This window comes from Schistocerca cancellata, chromosome 1 (assembly GCF_023864275.1).
Source record: "Schistocerca cancellata isolate TAMUIC-IGC-003103 chromosome 1, iqSchCanc2.1, whole genome shotgun sequence".
Taxonomy (NCBI): Eukaryota; Metazoa; Arthropoda; class Insecta; order Orthoptera; family Acrididae; genus Schistocerca; species Schistocerca cancellata.
This window is the reverse complement of record NC_064626.1, coordinates 1,084,497,305-1,084,521,358: the sequence shown is the minus strand read 5'-3', so window position 1 is coordinate 1,084,521,358 and position 24,054 is coordinate 1,084,497,305. Positions and strand designations below refer to the sequence as shown.

Below are 24,054 nucleotides of genomic sequence, written 5' to 3'. Positions count from 1 at the left end.
ACGGCACTTTATTAAACAAAGTAGCAGAAACCATGTAGGAAAATATCGTTCTAAAACAGGCAACAGCTGGTGTGACGTCTTCCGCATAGACAACTCAACTTTTACCGGAAATGATAATAATATACACGGTTCCATCCAATGGGTTTATGGATGTTTACTTTGCCTAGCAGGCAAATGTCTTAGCCAGAATCCCCCCACCCAGGGAGGGAAAACAAAACTCTTGCGACTCCCCTTTGCCACTTCCAACTTGCTTGCTTCGTGGATGAAGAGAAGTAAGCTCTATAATGAGTCATATCTTAAACCACCGGCTCTGCTCTTCGAATGTAAGAAGCAAACATATAAAAAATTGTATGTCAACCGAATAATGAGGCACAAAGCAACAAATAACGAGCAGAAATTTGCATCGCTTTAGTTAGTGTTAAATGTTGCGTATGAGAATTCCTGGTTGAACTGTTTTTTAAAATGGGTTTTATATTCTCCTGCTGTGACAGGCTCTGTTCTTGCTTTACCTCTTTCGTCTGATCTTAGGTGTCTGAATACATTGAAAGCAAATACTTGGGCCCCGTTCAATCACACTGCATTCTTTTAACTAATCGAGCAGAGAATCACAAACATTGTTACACCAGAGAATCAGAATACGACAGAGAGGCAACACCGCGGCCAAAATGAAGGAAAGTGAAAAATCCTCTGACATGTTTTTGTAAGTCAAACCTCACGGTCGTGGTAATGGTAATTCATAAGGAAATAACGAAATCTAGAGGAAAATGATAAATTAATGTATTCACGTTAAGTCAAACACATGAAAGTTCTTTCTCTGCAGGTGTATAATACCAAAATATACAAATCCACAAGCAGATAATAATTTTAAACAGGAGGTACATACTTTGAGTTGATATATTCGCAGTTTTATTGCTTGTGCGCGCAGTTATATGCTGTGCAGATATTAGGCATGATTTCTAAGAAAATCAGCAATTACCTACCTTACAAGTTCGCACATGTATTATCACGCTTTCACAACAACCACAGAATTACTAGTGACAAAAATGAGAAAGCCGGATGAAGTTCGGCTAAAACAAGAAATCGATCACGTGATATTCCTCACTCGCTACTTTTTATGGTTTCCGATTTATAGCTTGTGCGTTATACAGTGCGAAATTTCAAGGCAGCGGCGCACTGAAAATTTATTACAGACACGTAAATGTAGGTAAGAATTGTTACAATTAAACGTCAGTTAACCGTACATCAGCTGTAAAAGTCCTTATGGAATTCTAAGATGAACAATAAAAATGTTCGAAATCTTACGTAATCGATGTGGTCTTGTGGTTAAACATGTGCAACTGCATGGTGATACATGTTTCTTTTTTATCTTAGGGTTTGTAGCACATCCTGTGACTATTATTCATGTAGCAAAAGTATCAAAATTTTAAACGTGGCTGAAGCAGCAACTGTTGAAAATTTTCACGGTAGACGATAACAGCCAAACAGTTGCAGATTTATTGAAATCCTTGACCACGGTTTCGGTACATCTAAATATACCTTCATCAGAAGCAAAAATGCACCTGAACAGTAAGACACGTTCATTAGCAAAAGAAACTTAGAAACATAACCGAGGTAGAAGAAACAGAAATGGTTCAAATGGCTCTGAGCACTATGGGACTTAACTTCTGAGGTCATCAGTCCCCTAGAACTTAGAACTACTTAAACCTGTAGCGCCTCGAACCGCTCGGCCACCCCGGCCGGCAGAAGAAAAAACACTTATAGCTTTAAGTAACCATGAAAATTACCGAAGTATTACAAGCACTAAAACATTTAGTCATGTACTAAAATCGCATCCTGCAGTGGAGATGCATAAAAACAATCGTGCCAAAGGCGTCGTCAGTAGCTAAAATTAAATTATCACCTCCATCTGTACAGCATAATTATGAAGAGATGGTCGATGCGCACACGGCATACTATCAGTGCTTAGCCTGTGAACTAACGTGAAGAGGGTGTGGAAAAACTAGGGCAGGCAATTTCACCGAGAGAGTGCCCCGCATTTACGATGCTGTAGGTGAAAGAATTGGCTCAGCTCTTACATAAAAGAAATTTCATACGCTACGTGCTGTCATCCTTGCGTCGTAGCATTTTTGTAGACTGAAGAAGGGGGGAACTTTATGAAATGGTCTAATCTTGTCCTGTACTTTGTTTCAAAATACTAAACAACTTATAGTTTTTAATGCCCCTTTACAGTAGACTCCGTAAACATTTAAAATTTTTCAGCAAAAGTAACTAAAAAATTGAAGATTTAGTAGTGAATGTGACTTTTTGCAACAAATGTCATATTCATGTAAGAATATGGGAATTGTGAGTCGACCTTGCTGCAAAACACTTTGTTGTTTATTTACATATTTATTCCCGCAAACCAGTTACAACGACAAATGTCGCCATCTGCAGTGTGTTCTTCAAATCTTATCTACTGTATGTTATGACATGTTTCTAAGAACTGATGTCGCTGTTTGCGGTATACACTACTGGCCATTAAAATTGCTACACCAAGAAGAAATCAGATGAGAAACGGGTATTCATTGGACAAATATATTATATTAGATCTGACATGTGATTACATTTTCACGCAATTTGGGTGCATAGATCCTGAGAAATCAGTACCCACAACAACAACCTCTCGCCGTAATAACGGCCTTGATACGCCTGGGCATTGAGTCAAACAGAGCTTGGATGGCGTATTGCGACGAGCCAGTTGCTCGGCCACCATTGACCAGACGTTTTCAATTGGTGAGAGATCAGAATGTGCTGGCCAGGGCAGCAGTCAAACATTTTCTGTATCCAGAAAGGTCCGTACAGGACCTGCAACGTGCGGCCGTGCATTATCCTGCTGAAATGTAGGGTTTCGCAAGGATCGAATGAAGGGTAGAGCCACGGGTCGTAACACATCTCAAATGTAACGTCCACTGTTCAAAGTGCCGTCAATGCGAACAAGAGGTGACCGAGACGTGTAACCAATGGCACCCCATACCATCAACCCCGACGACGAATACACGCTTCCAATGTGCGTTCACCGCGATGTCGCCAAACACGGATGCGGCCATCATGATGCTGTAAACAGAATCTGGATTCATCCGAAAAAATTACGTTTTGCCATTCGTGTATCCATGTTCGTCGTTGAGTACACCGTCGCAGGCGCTCCTGTCTGTGATGCAGCGTCAAGGGTAACCGCAGCAATGGTCTACGCGCTGATAGTCCATGCTGCTGCAAACGTCGTCGAACTGTTGTGCAGATGGTTGTCTTGCAAACGTCCCCATCTGTTGACTCAGGGATCGAGACGTGGCTGCACGATCCGTTACAGCCATGCGGATAAGATGCCTGTCATCTCGAATACTACTGATATGAGAGCGTTGGGATCCAGCACGGCGTTCCGTATTACCCTCCTGAACCCTCCGATTCTATATTCTGTTAACAGTCATTGAATCTCGACCAACGCGAGCAGCACTGTCGCGATACGATAAACCGCAATCGCAATAGGCTACAATCCGACCTTTATCAAAGTCGGAAACGTGATGGTTCGCATTTCTCCTCCTTACACGAGGCATCACAACAACGTTTCACCAGGCAACGCCGGTCAGCTGCTGTTTGTGTATCAGAAATCTGCTGGAAACTTTCCTCATGTTAGCACGTTGTAGGTGTCGCCACCCGCGCCAACCTTGTGTGAATGCTCTGGAAAGCTAATCATTTGCATATCGCAGCATCTTCTTCCTGTCGGTTAAATTCGCGTCTGTGGCACATCATCTTCGTGGTGTAGCAATTTTAATGGCCAGTAGTGTATTTTCTGTGCTTTTTTCTGGTGCCTTTTTTTCAGCGTGCATCATGTCATCTGCAAGTTCGTTCGACGGCATGCCTCTAAATCTAGACACAGGAAAGCAAAACCTTTCGCACTTTATTTATGATCCAAAACATTATGGCATCTTCCTCTGTGTAGAATTAGCTGCACGCAGTCCAATGAACTTGCAGATGACATAATGTATGCTGGGAAAAACGGCAACAGAAAAAAGCACAATAAATATGCCGCAAACAGCGCAACAGTTCTTGTAGACATGTCATAACATACAATAAATAAGATTTAAAGAACCCACTGACGATGGCGATATCTGTTGCTGAAACTAGTTTGGGGGAATAAGTAAATAAACAACAAATTGTTTTGCATCAAGGCGGACTCACAATTCCCATATTGTCATTTTTCTATTCAAATACGGACCGAATGGAAGAGTTGCAAGATAAAGTTATTGTGATATTCATATTTTCAAGTTCAGAAGCTTTCTTACAAATCTAAATATCTCTAAAAAGCATGCTTCATATTTTCAGGTTCAGGAACTTTCTTACTCACCTATATACCTGTAAAAAGCATGCTGTGTATAAAATCCAAAGACAACGAAATTTGCATTTTGTAGCTTTTTTTTAGTGAAGGAGCAATCACAGGATAATATTAAACCATACGCATTATTCAATAGCACAAACCACGCCTCAGATATACTATTAAAACGTAGGAGGTAAAGTGTGTGGCGCTCAAACCGTGAAAAGGTTGCGGCCTGAATTTAAATAGAGTGCGGACTTTCGTTAGCTGTGGCACTAGGAAGGTGAGCATGTTGAGCCCATCTCCTCGTCGACTCTCGGTCACATTTTATCCCCCCCCCTCCCGGAGAAAGATGCCCAGGACTCAATTTGATAGGAAATTGGGTGAAGCAAAACTCCCCGCTCCAACCCAGGACTGAAACCGGGACTCCAGAGCTTGAGTGTAGTGCTCCAGCCCCTAGACCACCACAGCCACAGACGTTGCAACGATAAATGTGTAATATTAAGAGCAGTTTACAGCACAAATATAGCATAGCTTACAGAAAATGTTATATATGAACTAACTATACTGCGTAGTGTATAATCGCAGTTCATAATAAAAAAAAACATGACAGAAATGTACCACGGAAGTGAATAACAAAGGAAATATGAAAATTTAGGAAATGGCTTTGCGAAGGTAATCATTGTAAGAGAGATGGGAAAACATCATAGCAATAAACGTTGTGAGGCAGGACGAAGGATTTTTCAGTGATAGCAGGAATGTGTCAGTATTATAGTGCAATGACTAAACTTAAATGGAATATGTCCAGCAAACTGTTGAACATGTTGATTACCTCCACTGTCTGGAGACGAAATAATTAACATGGCATAGTCAGATGTAGAGAGCAGACTGAATGAGAGATGAATGTATCTCCGGTGTCTTCGTTATCTGCTAGTCTGTATGGATTCCGAACGCAAGAGAATATGACGGTTTGAAGGAAAGGAGAAAGAGACAAGACGAAAATCAAAGTTTAACCACGAATGACGAATGTAAGGCTTTACCTCTGTTTGTTAATTGTAGTTGGCTTTGGTATTCAATCATTATTCTCTACATTGTAACATCGCGGTCTGCACGCTTCCTTTCGAGCTATGCTTGTCCTCTTCGGCCGTGTACAACGCAATGTGTGAAATGAAAGTCCCCATCATTTCCTTTTTTTAGAATGTCAGTTTCTTTGGTGTCAAAGGGCCTGCGACAAGTTGCTTACATAATTAAAAGCATGATGGCTCATGATGGCGCAACGGTGTCGTCTAATGCGGACAGCAAAAGCTAAAGTACGCCTCTCGAGTGTGCCATATGACGGCAACTTCCGTGTAGCAGCCACTTTTTCTTGCTGTATCGCATGATGAGAAAGTGATGATTCTGCGAGCAGTTTATCGTTCCTCCGTCTTTCAAAAAAGAGTAAAACAGAGGTTCAAGACAGGTGGAGGTAATTCACTTGTACTTTATTAGAAACGAAACGCTACTTTAGAACTAGTGTTTCTGTCTTTGATCTCAAAGACAGAAACACTTGTTCTAAAGTAGCGTTTCGTTTCTAATAAAGTACAAGTGAATTACCTCCACCTGTCTTGAACTTCTGTTGACAAAACTTGGAACAGATGAGTGCAGATGCTCTTCCGCTCTTCTTCGGGCAAGAGGATACACTTCCAGGAATAGGGAAAGAATGACATAGTAAACTCCCCTACGCGGAGTAGTGACAACTCTATTTGTCTAAAAGTCTCTGTGTCTATTTTGAATAATGTAACTACGAAAGATTTTTCTTTGGGATAACATGCATAAATAAAAATAATATTCGGCTAGGAGGATATACGACTGCTGACCGCAGGCCGGTGTGGTCGAACGGTTCTAAGCGCTTCAGTTAGGAACCGCGTGACCGCTACGGTCGCAGGTTCGAATCCTGCCTCGGGCATGGATGTGTGTGATGTCCTTAGGTTAGTTAGGTTTAAGTAGTTCTAAGTTCTAGGTGACTGATGACCTCAGAAGTTAAGTCCCATAGTGCTCAGTGCCATTTGAACCATTTGACTGCTGACCACAGATGTTAAGTCCCATAGTGCTCAGAGCCATTTGAACGCATGCAGTATGTTCTTAACGTAAAATAAAAACACTAAAAGGTGAATATCAGACATTCAGCAGTAGTTAAAACAATGCCAAGTTAACATTAGTGAAATTCTGACAGTAGAATAATGATAAACCTGTGAAGTACAAAGATAAGCTCGTTATATAAATTAAAAAACACGAACTTATGACCCAGGGTTCGACCCGGACGGCTTCCAGAGGAGAATGATATCCACGGCAACTTATCATTGAGAGCTGGAGACAGGCGTCATTTACAAAGATAAATGCTTTAAGCAAAGTAAAAAGACAAACAGGTGTCCCAGTTTTCTAACCGGAATGGTTCTATGGGAGAACAAGATACACATACACTCCTGGAAATGGAAAAAAGAACACATTGACACCGGTGTGTCAGACCCACCATACTTGCTCCGGACACTGCGAGAGCGCTGTACAAGCAATGATCACACGCACGGCACAGCGGACACACCAGGAACCGCGGTGTTGGCCGTCGAATGGCGCTAGCTGCGCAGCATTTGTGCACCGCCGCCGTCAGTGTCAGCCAGTTTGCCGTGGCATACGGAGCTCCATCGCAGTCTTTTAACACTGGTAGCATCCCGCGACAGCGTGGACGTGAACCGTATGTGCAGTTGACGGACTTTGAGCGAGGGCGTATAGTGGGCATGCGGGAGGCCGGGTGGACGTACCGCCGAATTGCTCAACACGTGGGGCGTGAGGTCTCCACAGTACATCGATGTTGTCGCCAGTGGTCGGCGGAAGGTGCACGTGCCCGTCGACCTGGGACCGGACCGCAGCGACGCACGGATGCACGCCAAGACCGTAGGATCCTACGCAGTGCCGTAGGGGACCGCACCGCCACTTCCCAGCAAATTAGGGACACTGTTGCTCCTGGGGTATCGGCGAGGACCATTCGCAACCGTCTCCATGAAGCTGGGCTACCGTCCCGCACACCGTTAGGCCGTCTTCCGCTCACGCCCCAACATCGTGCAGCCCGCCTCCAGTGGTGTCGCGACAGGCGTGAATGGAGGGACGAATGGAGACGTGTCGTCTTCAGCGATGAGAGTCGCTTCTGCCTTGGTGCCAATGATGGTCGTATGCGTGTTTGGCGCCTTGCAGGTGAGCGCCACAATCAGGACTGCATACGACCGAGGCACACAGGGCCAACACCCGGCATCATGGTGTGGGAAGCGATCTCCTACACTGGCCGTACACCACTGGTGATCGTCGAGGGGACACTGAATAGTGCACGGTACATCCAAACCGTCATCGAACCCATCGTTCTACCATTCCTAGACCGGCAAGGGAACTTGCTGTTCCAACAGGACAATGCACGTCCGCATGTATCCCGTGCCACCCAACGTGCTCTAGAAGGTGTAAGTCAACTACCCTGCCCAGCAAGATCTCCGGATCTGTCCCCCATTGAGCATGTTTGGGACTGGATGAAGCGTCGTCTCACGCGGTCTGCACGTCCAGCACGAACGCTGGTCCAACTGTGGCGGCAGGTGGAAATGGCATGGCAAGCCGTTCCACAGGACTACATCCAGCATCTTTACGATCGTCTCCATGGGAGAATAGCAGCCTGCATTGCTGCGAAAGGTGGATATACACTGTACTAGTGCCGACATTGTGCATGCTCTGTTGCCTGTGTCTATGTGCCTGTGGTTCTGTCAGTGTGATCATGTGATGTATCTGACCCCAGGAATGTGTCAATAAAGTTTCCCCTTCCTGGGACAATGAATTCACGGTGATCTTATTTCAATTTCCAGGAGTGTAGCTTATAGGTCAAAGCGAACACCGACGTCTTTTAAATAGTTCGCGAGCAAATACCTGTATATATTGAACCATAGAAGTAAAGTAGCCCCCCCTCTCTCCACCCCTCCCCCCCCGACCAATTTTTTGTATAAGATCGCCTGTGCTGCCGAGTACTTCGTACACGCCAATATGATGTGCTTCAGATCCACCACCGCCGTTGCCCTGATCACCCTGTCATCAAGCGATGATGTGCAAACTGTAAAGGTTGGCGGGATAACACCTGTGTCCATCCTCATGCGGGTGAGAGAGGTCACATGAAGTCTACCAAGCATCAAGGAAGTGAACTACAGCTGATAAGAGACGTTCGTCTGTATGGCCGGCAGGTAGCTGCCTCTGTAATGCTGGGATGTGTGCCATTCACCTGTTGTGATAAACAGCTTCCGTGACTGCAGAATACGTAATGTATAGCAATTCCCATTCGGAATGGAGCTTTATCTTTTTCGGACAAGTGTACAGGCGCCATAGTATTCCTGAGGCAAATCTACTTTAAGACAAGTAGAACTGTCAGCGAACTTCGTGGCGTCTGAGAAGGCGGCTGCCTTGCCCTAGTAGCATCCGGCTGCAGCCTTCATTTTCCTCTTCCTCCTCATTCCTCAGCTCCACTCGCCGCTGCGCTCGGAGCGGTAGGCAGGGTTGCGGCCGGAGCGCTGTTCGGCCAGGCCTGGTTTACTGTGAGTAGAGCTGTAAGACTGCCGTAAGCTACCGTTGACTACCATAAGTAATCATAGGCTACAGCAGTTTTCCTAGTAGCTTTGATCAGTTAAGGTCGCACCTGCATTACCTTTATGTTAGGTGTGTTGCATACCTATCTGGCGTTACATCATTACGATCACTTTCTTCACATATGCGAGCAGTGTCTTACTGAAATCCCCAAGTAGGCGGAAGCGGTGAACCGTCTAGAAACCGAGTGAGGGTATGTAAAGGACTATGTAACCTATGGAACGTTGTTGTTCTATAAAGTTTTCCTCCTGTTTGCTGCTTAAAACTAAACAGTATTTGTAGCAAAACTGAAATGTTCAGGTTTTCCCCGAAAAAGAAAAAGGAAACAATACAGATTAATGATGTAGCACTAGAAAGCGCTATTTCCTCAAACACGAAAGGTAAAATAAAAAATCACAAAATGAAAATATATGAAACATCGCCTTAGTACTTCTTTAAAATTATATAAAACACAATAAAAGTTTCTTGGGCTTCCAACCTCGTCAAGTGGTTTAAAATCCACCAGCTTTCAGCCAAGTACTCCTCGGCCATTGTGAAGTGGTGACTGTCTTCTGGTTGCTGCTGCCCTCCTTTATATAGCCGCGCTGCCTGCCGTGACGTCATTGCTACCCGCTCCGGCACCATATATGGTAATGTTTGCGTTTTGCGGCCACCGCGCTCGCTTCAACCTTCCGATGGCCGGTTCCCCTCTTTATTGAACGTGTTTTCACAAATTTTTATTTCTATCGCTTCTTTTATTGCGCTATCCCAAAAACTGTTAGTCCGTTTGATAATAGATGTCTCGTCGATTGCAATACAATGACCGTTTTCTAGTGGATGCTCTGCTACCGCTAATTTCTCTAGGTACCGTAGACTAAAACATCTCTCGTGTTCTACACAGCGCTGTTCAATGGTATGCACAGTCTGTCCGATTTATAACTGTCCACACACAGGTGGTATTTTATATGCTCATGGAATTCTGAGGCCAACGTCGTCTTTCACAGGCCTCAAGAGTTGTCGAATTTTTGCTGGTGCTCTGAAGACTGAATCGATTTTATGCCTCTTTAGGACCCGGCTTATCTTTCCTGTTTTTGAGCCACAGAACAGCAAGGACGCAAACTTCTTCGAGTTCTCCTAGGAGTCTTTCAGCTTACGTGCTTTCGGAAAGATAGCTTGTGAAATTGGTGGTTGTTGTAGCCGTTTTCCTTGAATACATTCCGTAAGTGGCTCAGTTCCTTCGGCAAGTTTTCAGAATCTGAGACGGTTTCGCCTCGATGCACTAAGATCCTCAGAACAGAACGTTTCTGCGACGGATGGTGATAGCAGATATCGGTCTATGTGGATGGGTTTCCAGTAAACGCTGTGGCTGAGACACCCATTTGCTTTGCGGCGGACGAGGACATCAAGGAACGGCAAGGCACCATGTATCTCTATCTCCATTGTGAACTTGATGTTGTCATGGATGTTGTTGATGTGGTCCAAGAATTCTCCCAGCTTTTAACGACCATGACACCAGACAACGAACGTGTCGTCGACGTAACGATAAAAACAACTAGGGTTTTCAGGAGCTGTGTTCCGGGCGGTGTTTTTAAAGTAGTCCGTGAACAGACTGGCTACAACGGAAGCTAATGGGCTTCCCATCGCAACGCCGTCCGTCTGGTTGAAATAATCTCCATCATACAAGAAATACGATGACCTCAGAGTATGCTTGAATAAATCAATAACACTGTCGTCAAATAACTGGGAGAGAAGATCTATAGAGTATTTAATGGAATACGCGTGAACAATGAATTACATCAAAGCTGACCATAATATCCCCTTCTCCAAGACGCAGGCATTTAGTTCGAGTGATGAAGTTGCCTGTATTCTTGATGTGGTGCACACAGTGACCAAAATGTGGGGGACAAGGAGGTTGGCCAGATGTTTCGCGAGTCTGTAAATCGGCGATGCAACGGTGCTGGCGATAGGGCGTAGAGGAGCGTTCTTCTTGTGAACCTTGGGAAGGCGATACAATGTAGGTGGTCGAGGTGCCCGAGGCAGGAGATTTTTGATGACAGTCTCTTCCAGCGACGACATCTTGAGAATCTCCGACGTCTTCCTCATTATTCTTGAAGCTCAATCCTTTGACAGTTTTTGATATGTCTCCTCCTCCAACATCAACCGAATCTTCGCTTTATAGTCTGCTCGTTCCGTAATGACGGCTGAAAGTCCGGGAAACTTTTATTAGTACATATCACCGTGAAACTATGCACTCTTATATTACAAGGTGTACAACTTTGCTTCCGCCGTTTTTCCCCAACATTTGAGGCTTTAATGAAACAAATTGGTTACACTTGTATCATTCAAAGTATTTTCCATCGCTGGCCACTACTTTCTCCCATCTTTAGGGCAGTGTACGAATCCCGCGTCGAAACCATTGTTCATCTCTGAAACGGTCCACAAAACGATCCAATTTGTGACTTCTTCATGAGATCGGAAGTGTTGGTCAGCCAGGTCACGCACCATTGATCTAAACAGGTTATAGTCAGAAGGAGAAATGTCTGGAGAACACCGCGGGTGGGGTAACACTTCCCATTTTAACGTTTCCAAGTACATTTTGACCTCTTTTGCAACGGGGGGTCGAGCCTTGTCGTGCTGTAACATCACTTTATCGTGCCTCTCGCTGTATTGCGACCTTTCGTCTTTTAATGCTCTGTTCAAACGCATTAATTTCGTTCGATAACGAGCACCTGTGATTGTTTCACTTGGTTTAACACCTCATAGTACACGACGCCGAACTCGTCCCACCAAATGCAGAGCATGATCTTGGAGCCGTGAATATTCCGTTTGGCCGTCGACGTGGAAGCATGGCCGGAATAGCTCCATTATTTTTTGCGTTTAGGGTTATCGTAATATACCAAATTTTGGTCCCCCGTGACAATGCGATGCAGAAATCCCTTCCCTTTCTGCCTCTGAAGCAACTGTTCACAAACATACAAATGCCGTTCAACGTCTCTTGGTTTCAGCGCCCATGGGCTTGAGACGTTTTGAAATGGCTCGCTGTGTCACTCCCACTAATCATGCCAATACTTCTTGAGTTTGACTCGACTCTTCACTCAGCAATGTCTCCAATCCTGCATCTTCGAAAACATTCCCTCTTCCACCACTATGCCGGTGTACGACGTCAAAATCACTGTTCTCGAAGCGTTGAAACCACTCACGACACGTTTTTTTACTAATACTGTCCTTACCATACGTACTGGAGAGCATTCTACGAGACTCAACAAATGACGAGAATTAGGCTCGCAGACTGACATTTTCAATCAAGAACAACTTTATGATGCAGACACAAATCGACTAATGTTTGAATCAGTTTCTGTTACTAAAAGGGTGAATGGCCTTTCAGACCATGATTCACAAATTTTGACACTAAAATGTTTTTGTACTCAAACCAATGTCATATTTAATTACAAACTGTGTAAGGAAGTTAATCCAACGGCAATAGAGAGTTTTTTAAAACTTGCGAAGGAACAAGAGTGGCAAGATGTTTATAGTGCCGATAATATAGATGATAAATACAATGCTTTCCATAACACATTTCTCATGCTCTTTGAGAGTTGCTTTCCATTAGAACATTCTAAACGGGGCACTAGCAGTAATGGGCAGCCCGGTTGGCTCACTAGTGGGATAAGGATATCTTGTAGAACAAAGCGGGAATTATATCAAAATGTTAGAAGTAGTCACAATCAAGCTACAGTAGCCCATTACAAACAGTGTTGTAAGGTGCTTAAAAATGTTATTAGGAAGGCAAAGAGTAAGTGGTATGCAAATAGAAGAGCTAATTCACAGGATAAAATTAAAGCCATGTGGTCAGTTGTGAAGCACAAGGTCGATGATATAAAGTCAGTTCGCAGTAATAATATTTCTGTTACTGATAAATGAGATGTATGTACAGAATTTAATAACCATTTTCTGAGCATTGCTGGTGAATTAAATAAAAATTTAGCTTCTACAGGAAATCATATAAATTTCTTAGCAAATGCCTTTCCGAGATTAATGTCTGAAATGCTCCTCTGTGATACAGACAAGAAGGAGATTGAGTCAATAATTGAATCACTGTAGACTAAGGACTCTCATGGTTATGATGGAGTGTCTAGCAGAATATTAAAGTACTGTGCTGTACAAGTTAGCCCTGTATTTAGTCATATTTGTAATTTTTCATTTAGGAATGGTCAGTTTCCTGAGCGATTAAAGTACTCAGTAGTAAAGCCGCTTTATAAAAAGGGTGAAAGGGATAATGTAGATAATTTTAGACCTATTTCTATGCCACCAGTGTTTGCAAAAGTTATCGAAACGGGTGTGTATGTAAGGTTAATTGATCAATTTACATCACACGATTTGCTATCAAATGTACAGTTCGGCTTTAGAAGTTATTTGACAACTGAAAATGCTATATTCTCTTTTCTCTTTGAGTTACTGGATGGGCTAAACAAGAAGTTTCGAACGCTTGGCATATTTTTTGATTTAACTAAGGCATTTGACTGTGTTGATCTCACAATATTGCTCCAGAAGTTGGACCATTACGGGATAAGGGGAGTAGCTCACAATTGGTTCACCTCTTACTTTAGCAACAGGCAGCAAAAGGTCATTCTTCTCAGTGTCGATAACGATGTGGGATCTGAGTGGGGCACTGTCAAGTGGGGGCTGCCCCAGGGATCAGTGTTGGGGCCGCTCCTGTTCCTTATTTACATAAATGATACGCCATCTAGTATTATGGGTAACTCTAAAATATTTCTGTTTGCTGATGACACTAGCTTGGTAGTAAAGGATGTTGTGTGCAACATTGAGTCGGTTTCAAATAATGCAGTACATGGCCTCAGTTCATGGCTTGTAGAAAGTAAACTAACGTTAAATCACAGTAAGACTCAGTTTTTACAGTTTCTAACACACAATTCACAAAACCTGACGTTTTAATCTCACAGAACGGGCATATGATTTGTGAAACTGAACAGTTCAAATTTGTAGGTGTTCAGATAGATAGTAAGCTGTCGTGGAAAGCCCACGTTCAGGATCTTGTTCAAAGACTTAATACTACCATTTTTACTATTCGAACGGTATCAGAAGTGAGTGATACTTCGACTCGTAAATCAGTCTACTTTGCTTGTTTTGATTCACTTATGTCGTATGGTATTATGTTTTGGGGTAACTCTTCCCATTCTAGAAGGATATTTTTGGCTCAGAAACGAGCGGTTCGGGCAATACGTGGTGTGAGTTCACGAACCTCTTGTCGACCTCTGTTCACGAGTCCGGGTATTTTGACATTGGCCTCTCAATATGTATATTCCTTATTGTCGTTTCTTGTTACCAATATTAGTTTATTCCCAAGAATAAGTAGCTTTCACTCGGTTAATACTCGGCAGAAATCAAACCTCCATTTGGATCGGACTTCCTTAACTCTTGTGCAAAAAGCTGCGACTCGAATTCAAAAATATTAGCAGTAATCCACGCGCTTTCAAATCGAAACTGAAGAGTTTCCTCATGGGTCACTCCTTCTATTCTGTCGAGGAGTTCCTTGAAAAATTATGCTGATTCTTATTGTATCGCTGATAGCGTTTACTGAAACTTATGGATTGACTTTTATCAGATTCATGAACATTTATTTTTATCTGTTACAAGTTTTATGTTGTAAGTTCATGTACTGACACGTTCCATGACCTTGGGGATTTGCTCCTCAATTTGGTCCTACGGATCTTGACGTGTAAATAAATAAATATATAAGTTTATGTTGACCGAGATCCAAGCTGCGTTGTCGCCACCGATGGCCAAACGGCGGAAGTAGAGTTGTACACATTGTATACAGGGTGTCACAAAAAGGTACGGCCAAACTTTCAGGAAACATTCCTCACACACAAAGAAAGAAAATATGTTATGTGGACATGTGTCCGGAAACGCTTACTTTCCATGTTAGAGCTCATTTTATTACTTCTCTTCAAATCACATTCATCATGGAATGGAAACACACAGCAACAGAGCGTACCAGCGTGACTTCAAACACTTTGTTACAGGAAATGTTCAAAATGTCCTCCGTTAGCGAGGATACATGCATCCAACCTCCGTCGCATGGAATTCCTGATGCGCTGATGGAGCCCTGGAGAACGGCGTATTGTATCACAGCCGTCCACAATACGAGCACGAAGAGTCTCTACATTTGGTACCGGAGCTGCGTAGACAAGAGCTTTCAAATGCCTCCATAAATGAAAGTCAAGAGGGTTGAGGTCAGGAGAGCGTGGAGGCCATGGAATTGGTCCGCCTCTACCAATCCATCGGTCACCGAATCTGTTGTTGAGAAGCGTACGAACACTTCGACTGAAATGTGCAGGAGCTCCATCGTGCATGAACCACATGCTGTGTCGTACTTGTAAAGGCACATATTCTAGCAGCACAGGTAGAGTATCCCGTATGAAATCATGATAACGTGCTCCATTGAGCGTAGGTGGAAGAACATGGGGCCCAATCAAGACATCACCAACAATACCTGCCCAAACGTTCACAGAAAATCTGTGTTGATGACGTGATTGCACAATTGCGTGCGGATTCTCGTCAGTCCACACATGTTTATTGTGAAAATTTACAATTTGATCACGTTGGAATGAAGTCTCATCCGTAAAGAGAACATTTGCACTGAAATGAGGATTGACACATTGTTGGTTGAACCATTCGCAGAAGTGTACCCGTGGAGGCCAATCAGCTGTTGATAGTGCCTGCACACGCTGTACATGGTACGGAAACAACTGGTTCTCCCGTAGCAATTTCCACACAGTGACGTGGTCAACGTTACCTTGTACAGCAGCAACTTCTCTGACGCTGACATTAGAGTTATCGTCAACTGCACGAAGAATTGCCTCGTCCGTTGCAGGTGTCCTCGTCGTTCTAGGTCTTCCCCAGTCGCGAGTCATAGGCTGGAATGTTCCGTGCTCCCTAAGACGCCGATCAATTGCTTCGAGCGTCTACCTGTCGGGACACCTTCGTTCTGGAAATCTGTCTCGATACAAACGTACCGCGCCACGGCTATTGCCTCGTGCTAATCAAATGGTTGAAATGGCGCTGAGCACTATGGGACTCAACATCTTGGGTCATAAGTCCCCTAGAACTTAGAACTACTTAAACCTAACTAACCTAAGGACATCAGACACACCCATGCCCGAAGCAGGATTCGAACCTGCGACCGTAGCAGTCCCGCGGTTCCGGATTGCAGCGCCAGAACCGCACGGCCACCGCGGCCGGCCCGTGCTAATCCATACATCAAATGGGCATCTGACAACTCCGCATTTGTAAACATTGCACTGACTGCAAAACCACGTTCGTGATGAACACTAACCTGTTGACGCTACGTACTGATGTGCTTGATGCTAGTACTGTAGAGCAATGAGTCGCATGTCAACACAAGCACCGAAGTCAACATTACCTTTCTTCAATTGGGCCAACTGGCGGTGAATCGAGGAAGTACAGTACATACTGACGCAACTAAAATGAGCTCTAACATGGAAATTAAGCGTTTCCGGACACATGTCCACATAACATATTTTCTTTATTTGTGTGTGAGGAATGTTTCCTGAAAATTTGGCCGTACCTTTTTGTAACACCCTGTATAAAACATGTTTCTGTTATTCATAAACAACTTTGACGTCATCAGTAATAACGGGAAACTCTTACCTTTGATCATGATGAAGAACGTTCAGTTGAGTACAAAATGACAACTATTACATACACATATTATATGTGGATGTATACTGTAGTTGTATCAAACGTAGCTGCTTTGTTGACATAAAGGAACAGAAGTTATGCACTCATTTAATTTTTATTACTTATAAAATGAAATTTGTATTCTTTTAAAGATATGAAATACGTAATGGACTGACACTGAATGACAAGCGGGTCTAATTATGTGCAAATCAAACAACCACACAAACAAAAAATCAAACAGAAGTCATCGGCTCCCAGGTTCTCTCTGACAGATTCATTTGTATCTTTCTCTAGTTATACTACAAATACTTCTGGTCATCCTACCATTTGTTGTGTCATTTATGTACCGTACCAAAACTACTGAACCGTAGTAAGCGTTTCCGGACACATGTCCACATAACATCTTTTCTTTATTTGTGTGTGAGGAATGTTTCCTGAAAGTTTGGCCGTACCTTTTTGTAACACCCTGTATAAAACATGTTTCTGTTATTCATAAACAACTTTGACGTCATCAGTAATAACGGGAAACTCTTACCTTTGATCATGATAAAGAACGTTCAGTTGAGTACAAAATAACAATTATTACATATACATATTATATGTGGATGTATACTGTAGTTGTATCAAACATAGCTGCTTTGTTGACATATAGGAACAGAAGTTATGCACTCATTTAATTTTTATTACTTATAAAATGAAATTTGTATTCTTTTAAAGATATAAAATACGTAATGGACTGACACTGAATGACGAGCGGGCCTAATTATGTGCAAAACGAACAACCACACAAACAAAAAATCAAAGAGAAGTCATCGGTTCCCAGGTTCTCTCTGACAGATTCATTTGTATCTTTCTCTAGTTATACTACCAATACTTCTGGTCAATACTACCAATACTACCGTACCAAAACTACTGAACCGTAGTTTTGGTTGAGCGCATTTCTTAAAGTGTGACTGATGTCGAGAAGCAGAGACAGGAACTGACCGGTGCTGTGTGTCGTGTGCTGTGTGTTAGAGATGGGGGATGCGCTCTTGAACTAATTCATAGAGTTGAATCTTTCAAAGGAATGAACAATCAGTGATTCAGAAAAAAAGAACGGTAGCTCCAAACGTTTCCCACGGCAGAGAGAGAGAGATAGAGAGAGAGAGAGACGGAGCATATCAGCAGTGCCTCTGCTGGTCACAGCACAGTGCACGCCACACAACACAGCCAGCGCCGGCCTCTGCCCTGCTTCTACCTTGGCTGCCTGCATTGTGCAGTGCCCCATTGGATTTTGTGTTTCACATATGCCGTGCCGTCTCTGTGCGTCGTCTGCCGCGTGCAGTGTCTGGCACAGCTTAACTTTGCATCGCATTCTGTCGGCGATCGTTTCAGTCGCACGTCCTGCCCTCTGGGCAGTTGATGCGAGCAACAGGACAGAGAGCCACCTAGCAGATAACATAAGAACTACTTGCAACATCCTGCTCGCAAGAGAACGGAGCGGGTGACTGGTGGCCGTTCACCGCTCCCCCCACCCTTGGAACTCGCCCGCTCAATGCTCACCCCACCATTCTCGACTCTAGCCAGAGCGTTGAGCAAAGAAACTCAGGTGTCACTCTGGTCTCTGCGGTCTTAGATCACGCAGTAATACAGCTCGCGGCTCGACCTGCTCGACTCAGTGCTTCTACATCGGAGTTTGTCTCTACTGGTTATTGTTCTTCGTAGTAATACCGCTATGTATATTACATTATTAAGTTATGTATACATCATTTGTTTTTATTTTATTTTTATTTATTTAAGCTGAACAGATTAGGTTCCTGACGACTCCTCTTACTATAGGATTTTTATTATGGACACTCGAATTTACGCTTTAATTACGAGCGAACCGATAAACGTATCGCAAAATGTGATACACCAATATTTTCCTTGTTTTATTCTGCGTAAGGCTATATGCAGCACTTTCGTTTTACAGTCAAATTTATATCTTTTTTCTTATTCTGGTACGGATTTTGCGATTTTAGGCGTCTTTGGAAGGAAAGGTTCACTTTAAAAATATATGGCTTGCGATGTATTTGGATGAGGTTAATGAAATTTTAATACATTATAGCCAAATATATTGTTAATGTAAATCTCAAGTTACAACATTTTCCGATCACCCAAAAAACCACGATAGTGCAAAATATATCAATAATCAAAAACTTTGTCATATCGTGGAAATTTCAATAAACAATACAAAATTCTTACTCATTATCTGTGTTACTTCAAAATAGGATCAAATAAGATCGAAATAAAGGTATAGTACTGGAATAAACCAAGTGTAAAGGGCAATGTGCCTTCCATTTATTTTCTATTGTAAATGAGTGGTGAGTTATGAAAAAGAGCTAATTCATTTCAGGGAGTGAACAGTTCTGATCCGATCTCTGAAAAGAACAGTTTTGCCCATCTCTACTGTGTGTGCTGCAGGAGCGTGACGGTGCTGGCGAACGTGTCGCCGTGCAGCGAGTGCGCGGCCGCGCTGCGGCAGCTGTGCGGCCGGGTGCGGCTGTCGCTGCGCTTCGCTGCGGTGTTCGCCCACCACGGCGACAACCACCGCGCCGGCCTGCAGCAGCTGGCGGCCGCCGGCGCGGACCTCGCCGTCTTCGGGCCCCGCGACTGGGCGCTCGTCGTCCACCGCCAGGTCGGTGCCTCGCTGCTGCCGCGCCTTCCCACCCATCTGCTCGGTCTCAGCCTCCCCCTTACTGTCCCTCCTGCCTCCTTGCGAGTGCTACCGACTGTCAAGAAAAACAGTCCGAACTCTGAATATCTACGAGGGGCATTCAGTAACTAATACAGCACAATTATTTTTATACAAGCAGGTCGTTTTATTCAGGGTTTCAATAAATCGCATTATTCTCCACTCCTTTGCTTACAAAATCCTATTTTTCAACATAACCATCCGTCCAATTCGACGGCCTTAGGTCACCTTAGTGGGAGGGCCTGTATGCCCACATGGTAACACATCTACATCTACATCTACATCCATACTCCGCAAGCCACCTGACGGTGTGTGGCGGAGGGTACCTTGAGTACCTCTATCGGTTCTCCCTTCTATTCCAGTCTCGTATTGTTCGTGGAAAGAAGGATTGTCGGTATGCCTCTGTGTGGGCTCTAATCTCTCTGATTTTATCCTCATGGTCTCTTCGCGAGATATACGTAGGAGGGAGCAATATACTGCTTGACTCTTCGGTGAACGTATGTTATCGAAACTTTGACAAAAGCCCGTACCGAGCTACTGAGCGTCTCTCCTGCAGAGTCTTCCACTGGAGTTTATCTATCATCTCCGTAACGCTTTCGCGATTACTAAATGATCCTGTAACGAAGCGCGCTGCTCTCCGTTGGATCTTCTCTATATCTTCTATCGTCCCTATCTTGTACGGATCCCACACTGCTGAGCAGTATTCAAGCAGTGGGCGAACAAGCGTACTGTAACCTACTTCCTTTGTTTTCGGATTGCATTTCCTTAGGATTCTTCCAATGAGTCTCAGTCTGGTATCTGCTTTACCGACGATCAACATTATATGATCATTCCATTTTAAATCACTCCTAATGTGTACTCCCAGAAATTTATGGTATTAACTGCTTCCAGTTGCTGACCTGCTATTTCGTAGCTAAATGATAAAGGATCTATTTTTCTGTGTATTCGCAGCACATTACACTTGTCTACATTGAGATTCAGTTGCCATTCCCTGCACCATGCGTCAATTCGCTGCAGATCCTCCTGCATTTCAGTACAATTTTCCAATGTTACAACCTCTCGATACACCACAGCATCATCTGCAAAAAGCCTCGGTGAACTTCCGATGTCATCCACCAGGTCATTTATGTATATTTTGAATAGCAACGGTCCTATGACACTCCCCTGCGGCACACCTGAAATCACTCTTACTTCGGAAGACTTCTCTCCATTGAGAATGACATGCTGCGTCCTGTTATCTAGGAACTCCTGAATCCAATCACACAATTGGTCTGATAGTCCATATGCTCTTACTTTGTTCATTAAACGACTGTGGGGAACTGTATCGAACGCCTTGCGGAAGTCAAGAAACACGGCATCTACCTGTGAACCTGTGTCTATGGCCCTCTGAGTCTCGTGGACGAATAGCGCGAGCTGGGTTTCACATGACCGTCTTTTTCGAAACCCATGCTGATTCCTACAGAGTAGATTTCTAGTCTCCAGAAAAGTCATTATACTCGAACACAATACGTGTTCCAAAATTCTACAACTGATCGACGTTAGAGATATAGGTCTATAGTTCTGCACATCTGTTCGACGTCCCTTCTTGAAAACGGGGATGACCTGTGCCCTTTTCCAATCCTTTGGAACGCTACGCTCTTCTAGAGACCTACGGTACACCGCTGCAAGAAGGGGGGCAAGTTCCTTCGCGTACTCTGTGTAAAATTGAACTGGTATCCCATCAGGTCCAGAGGCCTTTCTTCTTTTGAGCGATTTTAATTGTTTCTCTATCCCTCTGTCGTCTATTTCGATATCTACCATTTTGTCATCTGTGCGACAATCTAGAGAAGGAACTTCAGTGCAGTCTTCCTCTGTGAAACAACTTTGGAAAAAGACATTTAGTATTTCGGCCTTTAGTCTGTCATCCTCTGTTTCAGTACCATTTTGGTCACAGAGTGTCTGGACATTTTGTTTTGATCCACCTACCGCTTTGACATAAGACCAAAATTTCTTAGGATTTTCTGCCAAGTCAGTACATAGAACTTTACTTTCGAATTCATTCAGCGCCTCTCGTATAGCCCTCCTCACAGTACATTTCGCTTCGCGTAATTTTTGTTGGTCTGCAAGGCTTTGGCTATGTTTATGTTTGCTGTGAAGTTCCCTATGCTTCCGCAGCAGTTTTCTAACTCGGTTGTTGTACCACGGTGGCTCTTTTCCATCTCTTACGATCTTGCTTGTCGCATACTCATCTAACGCATTATGTACGACGGTTTTGAACTTTGTCCACTGATCCTCAACACTATCTGTACTTGAGACAAAAATTTTGTGTTGAGCCAACAGGTACTCTGAAATCTGCTTTTTTGTCACTTTTTCTAAACAGAAAAATCTTCCTACCCTTTTTAATATTCCTATTTACGGCTGAAATCATCGATGCCGTAACCGCTTTATGATCGCTGATTCCCTGTTCTGCGTTAACTTTTTCAAATAGTTCGGGTCTGTTTGTCACCAGAAGGTCTAATATGTTGTCGCCACGAGTCGGTTCTCTGTTTAACTGCTCAAGGTAGTTTTCAGATAAAGCACTTAAAAAAATTTCACTGGATTCTTTGTCCCTGCCACCCGTTATGAACGTTTGAGTCTCCCAGTCTATATCCGGCAAATTAAAATCTCCACCCAGAACTATAACATGGTGGGGAAATCTACTCGAAATATTTTCCAAATTATCCTTCAGGTGCTCAGCCACAACAGCTGCTGAGCCAGGGGGCCAATAGAGACATCCAATTACCATGTCTGAGCCTGCTTTAACCGTGACCTTCACCCAAATCATTTCACATTTCGGATCTCCGTCAATTTCCTTCGATACTATTGCACTTCTTATCGCTATAAACACGCCTCCCCCTTCACTGTCCAGCCTGTCTCTGCGGTATACATTCCAATCTGAGTTTAGGATTTCGTTAGTGTTTACGTCTGGCTTCAGCCAACTTTCTGTCCCTAGTACTATATGAGCGTTGTTACCGTTTATTAATGAGAGCAGTTCTGGGACCTTTCTATAGACGCTCCTGCAGTTTACTATTAGCACATTAATATTGTTATTCCCTGTTGCATTTTGCCTACTCCTACCTTGCCGCTCTACGGATCGACGTCCGAGTCAGTAACCTCTCAATCATCTACCAACTGCTTCCCACTGAGGGCACCCTTAATTGGGCCTAGCAGATGGAGGTCCAAGATCCGGCCTCTAGGCTGAATGAGAAAAAAACGTCCGATAAAGTTTTCTGAGCTCCTGTCAGCTACGCAGTCTTGCGTGGACCCTTGCGTTGTCATGGACAAGGAGAACTTCATTTGCATTTTTGTGGCTACGAACACACTGAAGTCGTTTCTCTAATTTACTGAGGGTAGCACAGTACACTTCAGGCTACGTCTCACTGAAGACATCAAACAAATTAACCGCTTCAGAGTCCAAGAATACCGTCGTCACGACTTTCTCGACTGAGGGTGCGGTTTTGAACGATTCCTTCGGAGGAGAGATGCTGTGGTGCCACTCCATTGACTGGTTTTTTGTTTCCCGTCCGGACTGATTACTTCATGTTTCGTAGCCTGAACTCGACAAAAAACTGTCACGATCAGCCTCGTAACGCTCAAGCAATAACGGACAGGTGGTCTCCGTTGCTCCTTATGGTCCACTGTTAGGCGCCGAGAAACACAGCAGGCACAAAGCTTTGAAAAATGGTTCAAATGGCTCTGAGCACTATGCGACTTAACTCCTATCGTCATCAGTCCCCTAGAACTTAGAACTACTTAAACCTAACTAACCTAAGGACATCACACACACCCATGCCCGAGGCAGGATTCGAAGCTGCGACCGTAGCGGTCGCTCGGGCTCGGCTCCAGACTGTAGCGCCTAGAATCGCACGGACACACTGGCCGGCGCAAAGCTTTGAGTACCCCAGCTGGTGGACGAGTCTATCAGCCCTACGAAGAAAGGCGTCCAGTTGGGCAGCGGAGTGTTTGTGTCCGTCGATTACCTCGAATGAGAGTGTCCGCACGTCCGAACATTGCATAAGCCACAGCTGTGTGCTGACAGCCGGCACGTGGGAGACCGGACGGGTCTGTGCGACCTGGGGGCGATGATGACAGACGCCTTGCCTAACGACTTATCGTGCTTTTGTTCACTGCCCTGTCTCCATAGACGTTCTACAAGCACCTGTGAATATCTGCGATGCTTTCATTTTCCACCAAAAGAAACTTAGCGACAGCTGTCTGCTTGGAATACAACTCAGTTAGAGACGCCGTTCTGAAAGCTACATATAGCGACGCCTTGAATCGGAACTTCGTGAATCTACATGGGCTGAAACAGAAAGATTCTACTATGCTCCATAGCAAATTCTGATTTTTTCCAACATACTAGCCTAAAAAAGTGTCTTAACGTCTTTCACGACAAGAATGTGTGACATTGGATTGCAACCTTACCACTTCTTTTACACGAGTCGACTTACTTGTTATGCACAGCCGATCTTCTTCTCTGGATAGCTGCCTACGTCAATCTCTAAAAACTTCTTCTCCGGTGAATGATGCTAGTTAAAGGAACATACGAGACTCTCCCTTTATTCGTGAAGTAAGTAGGTACTCGAAGAGCACTTTTGGTTCACTTTCGGTATATTTCAACTTCCACAAAGAACAA

At 43.9% G+C, this 24,054-nt stretch overlaps 1 protein-coding gene across 1 annotated transcript in view; it reads left to right on the top strand.

The window, feature by feature from the left end:
• The window catches only part of LOC126162988 (uncharacterized), a 105,179-nt gene that overhangs the window by 69,975 nt on the left and 11,150 nt on the right, over positions 1-24,054 (top strand). The window contains exon 4 of the mRNA XM_049919848.1: positions 19,130-19,343. Coding sequence (XP_049775805.1) covers positions 19,130-19,343 — 214 coding nt within the window. The remainder of the gene's footprint in view (positions 1-19,129; positions 19,344-24,054) is intronic.